The sequence below is a fragment of the Scaptodrosophila lebanonensis genome, unplaced genomic scaffold (assembly GCF_003285725.1).
Source record: "Scaptodrosophila lebanonensis strain 11010-0011.00,11010-0021.00 unplaced genomic scaffold, SlebRS2 tig00000059-arrow-arrow-pilon, whole genome shotgun sequence".
Classification (NCBI taxonomy): domain Eukaryota; kingdom Metazoa; phylum Arthropoda; class Insecta; order Diptera; family Drosophilidae; genus Scaptodrosophila; species Scaptodrosophila lebanonensis.
This window is the reverse complement of record NW_022060552.1, coordinates 211454-220338: the sequence shown is the minus strand read 5'-3', so window position 1 is coordinate 220338 and position 8885 is coordinate 211454. Positions and strand designations below refer to the sequence as shown.

At 35.3% G+C, this 8885-nt stretch overlaps 2 protein-coding genes across 2 annotated transcripts in view; one reads left to right on the top strand and one right to left on the bottom strand.

Moving 5' to 3' along the window:
- Positions 1 to 304: 304 nt before the first annotated feature.
- Positions 305 to 8885, top strand: part of LOC115624494 — a 96436-nt gene continuing 87855 nt past the window's right edge. Inside the window, exon 1 of the mRNA XM_030519197.1 lies at positions 305 to 401. The gene's annotated coding sequence lies outside the window, so the exon portion shown is untranslated. The remainder of the gene's footprint in view (positions 402 to 8885) is intronic.
- On the bottom strand, positions 4693 to 6413 carry LOC115624488. The gene is made up of 4 exons (XM_030519191.1): positions 6232 to 6413; positions 5732 to 6130; positions 5030 to 5340; positions 4693 to 4976 (listed from the first exon to the last, which is right to left on the bottom strand). Exons 1-4 carry the CDS (start codon positions 6411 to 6413, stop codon positions 4759 to 4761), a joined length of 1110 nt encoding a protein of 369 aa, XP_030375051.1. The 3' UTR covers positions 4693 to 4758.

Sequence of the window (8885 nt, the reverse complement as noted above, 5' to 3'; positions counted from 1 at the left end):
ATCCGAATGCAGGATAATGCCTTAAAACAACAAGAACAATAAGAACAAACGTAAACGTAAATGAAAACAAAAGAGGAAGAGCGCAGACAAGTTGAAATGAAATTAAATTAAATTTCTTCTCGTTGCTGTTGCTGTTGATGTTGTTTTTGTTGTTATGCTTGGCATTGTTTTTACGCTCAGCACGCTGCAGTGGCCAGAAGGCATTCGCTCGTTGCGCTAAAATTTGCGTCCGCTGAACAATTTGTTTTGTGGCTAATTAGTTGAGTTTGGTGTTGACTAACGGGAATCTGTGAGTTGTGCAAGTGAATTAAAACGATTTTGCCGCAATTTGCAAACAATTATAATGCACATTTATGCGACGTGCTAGGAGAGCTGAGCTGCATTAAATCTAAGTACTCTGAGTAAGTTTTCATTGCTATTGCCTAATAACATTGACACTAATAAGACTAGTTTGCTCATTCAACGTTGAATTGCTTGGAGGATGAAGACAATAAATATTTATGGCGCAAATTAATGAGCTGTGTTAAATGAAAATGAAAATTTTTAGGCTTTGCAAGCGATTGAGAAAACAATATTTATGGGTAAGATGAGCTCCTTTTTGGTTAGAAGTCAAATGCTACAGTATTTAGCAAAATTATATTCTGAACTCATCTGCAGACTAAGCTTTATTTATTCATTATTAGGACATGTAAAGAACTTACATAGTATTTAAATAACAATAATATTGAGAACATTGTGTAAAAACTATAAGGAAAACATATAAAGAAGTATTAAATAGTGTAAGCAGAATCTTTATAATTATGAAAAAACATGGATGAATTACTTATCCTTTGTGATATTAATTAAAACGGATGACACATACATTAAATAATGAATAATTGAGAAGCTGGACTTTAATTGTGCAATTTTGAACGGCGTAAATAAATAAACAATAGTAGCAATACATACTTATATAGAAGATTAGGTTTTTTTTTGACAAATCAGCATTATTTAAGATAGAAAGTATTTCAATTTTAAGACTGTTACCTAAAGGCAGTGTGATATAAGTTATGAGGTGGGAGATGATATATAAGTAATTTTTTTTATGCCTTCACATTCTCTTTCATCACATTTTAGGTGCACTTTGTAGCATTCCTTTAATGGCAAAAAGACAAAAGTATTATTCCTGAAGCTAAAAAAGCAGTCGTGAACTCCAAGGCAATAATTAACTGAAATAAAGCAATTTTAAACGAAAATTGGGCATCAGAAGAAACCTTTGCATTCTTCAAAGTGTGCTGCTTTGCCGCCTTTTGTCTTGTTTTTAAATAATTCGCCTAATATGTACGCGCTCGCGTTGGTTTAATTAAACACTGCCAATAATTAGGCCAATTTTTTGTCCACACTCTGTTTTCAGGCAATTTTTTCAATGTTTACCGCAGGAGCCACAAGTTATGGCGCCTTTCAATTAAATTCGTATTAAAATTTCATTAAATGGCAATGCCCGCTAAACGCCCACTAATTAGTCGTGCGAAACTTTTGCAAACTGCCGCTAAACTTGACCTTCAACCATGTTGGGGGGGGGGGGGGGTTAAGAACCAGCAGTATTTTGAAAACCCTGTAGTATATGCTCCCCACAACTCAAGGCGTCAGACCCAAATTTAACTTCGGCCGAGGCGTTAACATACTTTAAAAATTGTGTTATTGTTGTGCCAACATTTTCATTTAGCCTTTTTGGGTCCTTTGGCCAGACAGGACCACAACATCAACAACAACAATTTTTTAATGCTTTCGCCCATGCCCTCAACTGTATTGGTGTTGTTGTTATTGTTTTTTTTTTTTATTTTGCTAATTTTCGTATATATTTCGCTCACACCGACCTCATAATTTACAAGCGGCGAATGTTTTATTTTTGTTTTCGCACAGTGTCTCCGCATGGCAAATGTTACAGAACTTTTGCCAAAATGAGTCTGCGGGGTCACCGATTTTTTTTTCTTTCCTATTTGGTTTTTTTTTTGCGTCCAGTTGGCGTCGCATAAATTTTTATATATTTTCCGCTAGCTGTTCCCTCTTTGCGCCCCAAGTGAGCGCCATTCTCTGACAGCGACTTAATGAGCTGCGGAAGTTAATGTGCAGCTCGGCTTGACTTGTTTTTCAACGTTAGTGTAATTTATTTGCATATTTGGGTTAATTTTGTTGCCTTATTTTTGTGTGACTGGGATTTATTTTTAGCGCCAGCTTGTATTTCCTTTTCGTTTCGTTCTCTCACCCTCTCTCCTTTTTTTAGCATCTGCCATAAGCCGCTTTGACCTACTTGGCTTTGACTTTAATTAACATGTTTTGTCATTTGTCATTGTGTGTGCTCGCATCAGTGCAGAGTTGAAGTTAAGCTACAAATGTAGAAAATTAAAATTATATTAAATTTAATGAGCTTGAAAAGTATGTGTTTACCTTAAGGCAGGCCACAAGGTCGACTTATTTGTCGAGAGAAATCAAAAATGAGAATTGTGTTTAATAAATTCTAATATCATTTCTATTTAGCATCCAACTTCTGTAATATTCTAACTCGAACTCATTGTACTTTGAAAACCTATCGCTGCTATTGTTGTTATGCCATTTGTTTTAGAAATACGCATAGTTTTTCAGTGTAAAAATCTAACGTACACCCAATTATTATAAATTATAATAATGTAAAGTATTAATTGCATTAGAAAAAAGAGGATATTTTGAAGAAAGTGCAAAGAGTGGATTAAAAGTTATGTAAGAAATAATTAAATCACACAATAATAAAGCAATCTGCAGAAAATAAAATTTGAAAGCCACAACAAGCTAACACGAGTGCTGATTAGATTTTCCCTTTTGAATTAAAATTACCTAAAACAATCATTTTTTGCATTCATTGGAAGCATTGATTTACGCACTTAAAGGAGAAACCAATGAATGCACAATTTTGTAAGACAAAATTTAATTACAAAATAATAAAAACAATTTGCAGAAAAAGAAATTGAAAGCCACAACAAACTAAAGCTAGTGCTGATTATAACTTCCAGAATTGGATTCATCAATGATTTCCTTTACGTTTTGAATTAAAAACACCTAAAATTAATCATTTGTTGCATTCATTGAGTCCCCATAGGCGCTTTTCCTCTTCGCAACTGATCTAATCAAGGCAACAGATTTCAATGTGCTTTCAATATCTGCTTGTGGCCCACACGTTACCCATTCAACAAACAACTAGCATGGAAAAAATCAACTGTCTACACAAAGAGTTGTTGACTTTACAATGAAGCACACACACACGCGTCCACAGTGCGGAAACAGACATACATACTTGTATATACATACATATGTGTGTGTAAATATCCAAAGACATACAGACAAACAAACTAACAAACACGCACGCACACACACATACACAGATACAAACACTACTCACTCGCACAATCAATAGGAACAATTTTTTGGGTAAACATGTTCGCTCTGCTGTGCACTATATACGAGTATATATGTATGTGAACCGACTTTCGTTCGTTTCGCCCCCAGTTGGAAAAATTTCATAGAAAAATCTGTGAGCGTACGAAAGAAAACTCGCTGCAAACTCTTTAATCAAGGCAGCCTTGTTGGCGACAACGAGCAGGGGGAGCTTTCGGGAATATGCTCCTGGACCATCCTCCCCTCCCCCTCTATTCCGCCAGTCGTCTGTGCTTGTATGCTCAAGTTCATTAGCGTCAGTTAGCAAATATTTACCATCGCTAGCAATTTGTACTTTCTTGCCTTGACTGGGCTTGGCTTGCTTGACTTGGCTGGGCTACTTTATGTTGCTCGAAGCAACAAACATCATTAAATTTAATTTGTTGCCAATATTGAACTTATTTATGTGAGCGTGCATGTGCTGCTATTGTTTGACCATCCCGAACTCTAGGCCAGCCACCGAAATTCGTGAGAAATTGATTATGTTCGGGCTTAGCATTTTTCTAAGCTGCACAGCTTCAGCAAATATCAGAGCCATACGAAAATTGATTGGAAAAAGTATTTACTTGTAAATGTACAACATTTATGCATCAACAATTATTAACAATAATAATAGGACTTAAATATAACTGAAGAGCTTTCTTTAGCGCAAACTGTATTCTGCTTATTCTATTTAAATCGTAATTTTATTGATTATTTTGAAAAACTTCACCTTGGCACATACTTAAGGCGACCAAAAATTGCAATTTTGATTAAAATAATAATTTATGTAAATGATTAACAGAAGCACTTCAAGAAATCCAACTCAGCTTTTTTTTAAGGCGAAATAGTCCGTCATAATAATGAATGATTGCGATCTTTCTTTCCCGCATGCCGCAATTAATACGAATTTAAGAGTTTTTTATATATTTTGTTTTATTTAATTTATTTAACCTCCGCCCTACTTTATTTGCAACATGCGTTGGTATATCTTAAAAAAGGAAGAAGCAGTCTAAACGGAATAATGGCAAAAAGCCAATTTTTTTGTTTAAATCTAATTGATTGACAATGTTTGTTACCTTCAGCTGGGCATTAAGATAAAAATTCCTGCTGTAAAACAACCTTAAAAATTCTTAAGCTAATATTAAAATCTGTATATTTTGGGGTTACTGAGCATTTTATTATATTTTGTTATTCACTTATTTTGGAAACCTACTATAATTGTCGTATTTGTATTAACAAAGTTTCAATTAGTTGACTTCACCATATTTTTGTGTTTTATATAAAAAAATATACCAATTAATAAAGTGCTAATTTAAGAAAACAGCAGCTTCAATCCAGCTGGCAATAACAACTGACTTCATTTTCCCTCACTTCTTCTGCAACGTTTATGAGAAACTCCTCCAGCTTGTTAGGATCGTCAAATATGTTCTTCGGCAGAATCAGCTTCTCACCATTTTCCAATCGCCATTTCCGCATACTATTTATGACATGTTTGCAAAACTGCTTCCTATTTTGCCTGCGCATCGTCATGAACAACTCCCTTTCAACTGTAATTAAATTATTTAATTAGCAAACGACTAGAGAAGCATTAGTCACTTACAAGTTCCGCGTTTTTTCAGAATATTTGTGTGCACAATAGGCCGACGACCATTGGTGAATATTCGATTGACATCGGCTAGGCGCGGATCCCCTTCTTTCTGAGTGCACGCCATTTCATCGTCGTCCTGCTGCTGGCATAGTCCAAATATATTATGACCTGGGTAGGGCACCGTGGTGTACTGAGTCGCCTTCATGAACTTAATACGCATCGTATTCAAACGTGCCAGCCGTTCCTGACCATGAGTTCTCACATTGTTGTTATAAAAACGATACGACATCGTGGTTATGAATTGCTCCACTTCCTCCAGGCACCTTTAAAGTAGACAAAAAATGTATTTCAAATGGTGTGTAAAACAAACAGCTTTCAATAAAAATGCAATAAATAATTGACAAGTGTCTATCATATATATTTTATTTTAAAATTTGTTGATCTGCATTCTTTCCACATAGCTGTTTCTCTTAGGCAACCTTTTTCAAAGTTCTTATATACTAAATATATCCCCCTTATTTTACATTTTTTTCATCTGCATTCTTTCCACATAGCTTTTTATCTTTGGGAAATAAAGTTCTTATATACTAAATATTTCATATATTTTCTCATAATTTCAAAACGTGTTTTTTTATACTTTAATCTTTCTTCCAACAGTCTAAAACTTTCAAATAAAACTACCATGGAAAACTTTGAAAACCATGGAATACTTACTTTGAATTTCTCAGGCTATATACGCCTGGCAATTTCCCTTCCCGATTAATCGTGTGCATCTTAAAGCATAGGCATAGCAGAAGATCCTCTAAACTGTTTGTCTGCACTCTCTTCAGGAGGTTCATGTCGGTGACATGTTTCCGTACCCACCAACCTCTAAATAGCGCCTGAATCTTAATGGCATTCTCATTATAATGTCGCAGCAATCTCTCTTGCAATATAGTCTGGCACAATTCGAAGAAATATCGCTGCTTGGCGAACCGACGCCACCATTTCTGTATTGTGATCGCAGCCCATTCGCGTCGCAAAATAAGTTGACGCACCAGGAATCCTCGAACATATCGTTGAATAGTTCGTGCCGCCTTGAATTGCTTATAGTCCAGAATCAAGAGTTCAATGCTGAAGATAGTGGACATTGAACGATTCAACACGAAATTAAAGAATGTCTTGAGCTTAAAAATGTCAACAAAAAAAGACTTTGTTCTTTTTGTTTTTCTTACCGTGACAAAGGGCGCGCTACTTGAGTCACGCATTGGTCTTCTTCCTCCGGGTACTCGTGAAAGTCTTCACTAAAATCGTACACACTATACGGATCGGAGGCTGGTTTATTTAAGCTGTTGTGTCCGGGATAGTAAGCGCGGTATGGCGAAAAAATTACTTTCGGGTGAACTGGATGTATCATTTTGTAAAGTTGTCTGGCAATATTCATGTAAATATTTGTATTTCCTTTGTCAGCTTGACAGCTATAGTGAAATATATGTGGTTTTGATTTAAATTTCAAGTGCAAGTGATCATTTTTCATACATCAAATGCTTAGTTCGTCCTCAAATAAGCCACAAAAACTAGAGTTAGACTTGCCTGACTTTAAAGACTTTTCTTTTCATTGATTGCATTTCAGTTTAATATGTCTCACAAATTTGGTCTTATATTCGAAAGCATTTGTCCAGAAACTCTCCATCCATAAGCGTCCTAATACTTCTGTAGCTCCTTCGACATATATCTGAAAAATATTGCACAACTTTGAAGAACCATGTGCTGCTCAAGCTCAAGCTTTAGTGAAGAGCTAGAAAATGTTAGATACTTCAACAAAAAAACTACATCTTTTAAGCGCTCCAGAACAAAAATGTATATAATGCAGAAATTTCGAAGCTTTATTTTAAGCAATTTTTCACTTTGAGAAATTGTTGTCTATTTTTTGTATCTTTATGTGTATTTTCCATTAGTTTCGGATCAGTTTTGAACACTTGTTTGAGCCACAGAATTGCAACGGCAAAGGCTTTCGAGTTGTTTTTTAACCATTTAGAAGTTTTTCTTACAGTCGATATGTTAATATGAAGAATGTATACATATTAAAATACTCATATACATATGTATGTATGAAAGGGAAAACTACGGTCATTTAATGGTAGATACAATTTCAGGTAAAGTAAAACCATTTGGCATTAATTTTGTGAGTATATTGCTTATATTATTACGTGCATGTTGCTTAACTTATTTAGTTAAATAAAAGCATTTGAATTTCAACTGAATATAATGTTTAATTTAATAGTATTATGGAAAAATGAATATATATTTTGCGAAACTTACCGTGAAGACGTGTGTCTGTAGGTATGTCTGTAGGTATGTCTGTAGGAATGTGCGTGTGCTCTTCAAGCTGAAGTCGTGACTTCCTTTGCAAATAGCGGCACCTTGCCGTTGCTCAACCCGACTCCCGAATCCAGAGAGCAGCAACAAGGACAATACGAGGACTCGTTGCAACGCCCAGTTGCAGGTTTAATACATTTTTAATGCGTTTGCTGCACTTGTCGTCATCTTGGAGCTGCTCAATGCTCGGGCACAACTTTTTTGCTGCACTCGAAACGTTGCATTTCAAATGCGAGTGCAACAACAATAACAACAATAATAACAACAACAGCAAGAAGACAACAGTTGCAACAAAAAACAAGACAGTGGGACAGAAAAGGGCAAAAAAATGCGAGGAAATCAAAAGTTAAAATAAACTACGTTGTCGTTGGTGTCCTCGTTCATTTCGTTCTTACTCGTTGTTGTCATCGTTGTCGTTGTCTCTGTTGTTGTTGTTGTTGTTGTTGGTGTCGGCGGCGACTGTTGTCCTTTGTGGCGCTACTGCTTATAAAGTTGCCGGATATCCGGTTGTTGTCTTCAGCGTTCGCGCTCATTTTTCGCCAACTCAGTGCGTCCTTATGCACGCGCCATAGTCGTCGCTCGCTTCATCTTCTACTTCTACTTCTCCTACTTCTTTAACTACTGTTTCTGCTTGTGCTTGTGCTTCTGCTTGGTATTCCCGACTACAGTTTTGTTTAATGTTTCATTTATTTATATTTTCGTGCTGCCCGGGAACGGGGCAAGCTGTGGGCGTCCTCTCTGCTACCGAAAGTTGTATTGTGTTCTTTACTATTTGACGCTTGTTTACTCATTTCCGGTTTGCAGTTTGCATTGTGCATGGCCCTTCTCTTATTGCATAATGCTTTAAAAGCTTCCCATACATCGATTGTAGTTGCATGCATGCTTTAAGTTTGCGTATAAAGCGCAAAAAGAAGAAATCGTTACTGGCACTTTCACAAAATAAATACAATAATCTCATGGAAAATATATGAAAACAGATAAGATCCAGCAAATGTTGCTGCTAAGGCTCTTCCAAATTTCTAAAAAAAAAGTACCTGAAAGAGTATATTCTTTCAGAATGTAAATAATCTCAAATAACTTATCATATTACAGCTATCTTTCTTTTCTCAGTTTGTTCAGAATTCTTTTGAGCACGAAAAGATAACTACAGGTTTGCATTAAAAAGGTGAAGAGCCGGCCAAGTGTTAGGGATTTCATATAAAATAAGCAATTTTGAAGGCAATATTATATATATATATATATACATATATATATATATATATATATATATTAATATTAATTTTATATTTTATAATTTTATGACCCATAACATTATGGGTTTTCTTAATGTCAAAACAAGGTAGGGTCGAGCAAATATATATGTGAGTACGTATGTGATTTCGTTCTTTAATTCAAAGTAAAATTAAATTAAATTAAAATTAAATAATGTAGCAGCAGTCGAGAGAACAATAGGTACGAAAATCTCGAGCATTTAGAATTTACACAAACGGAGCTTTCTTTTTACACTTTC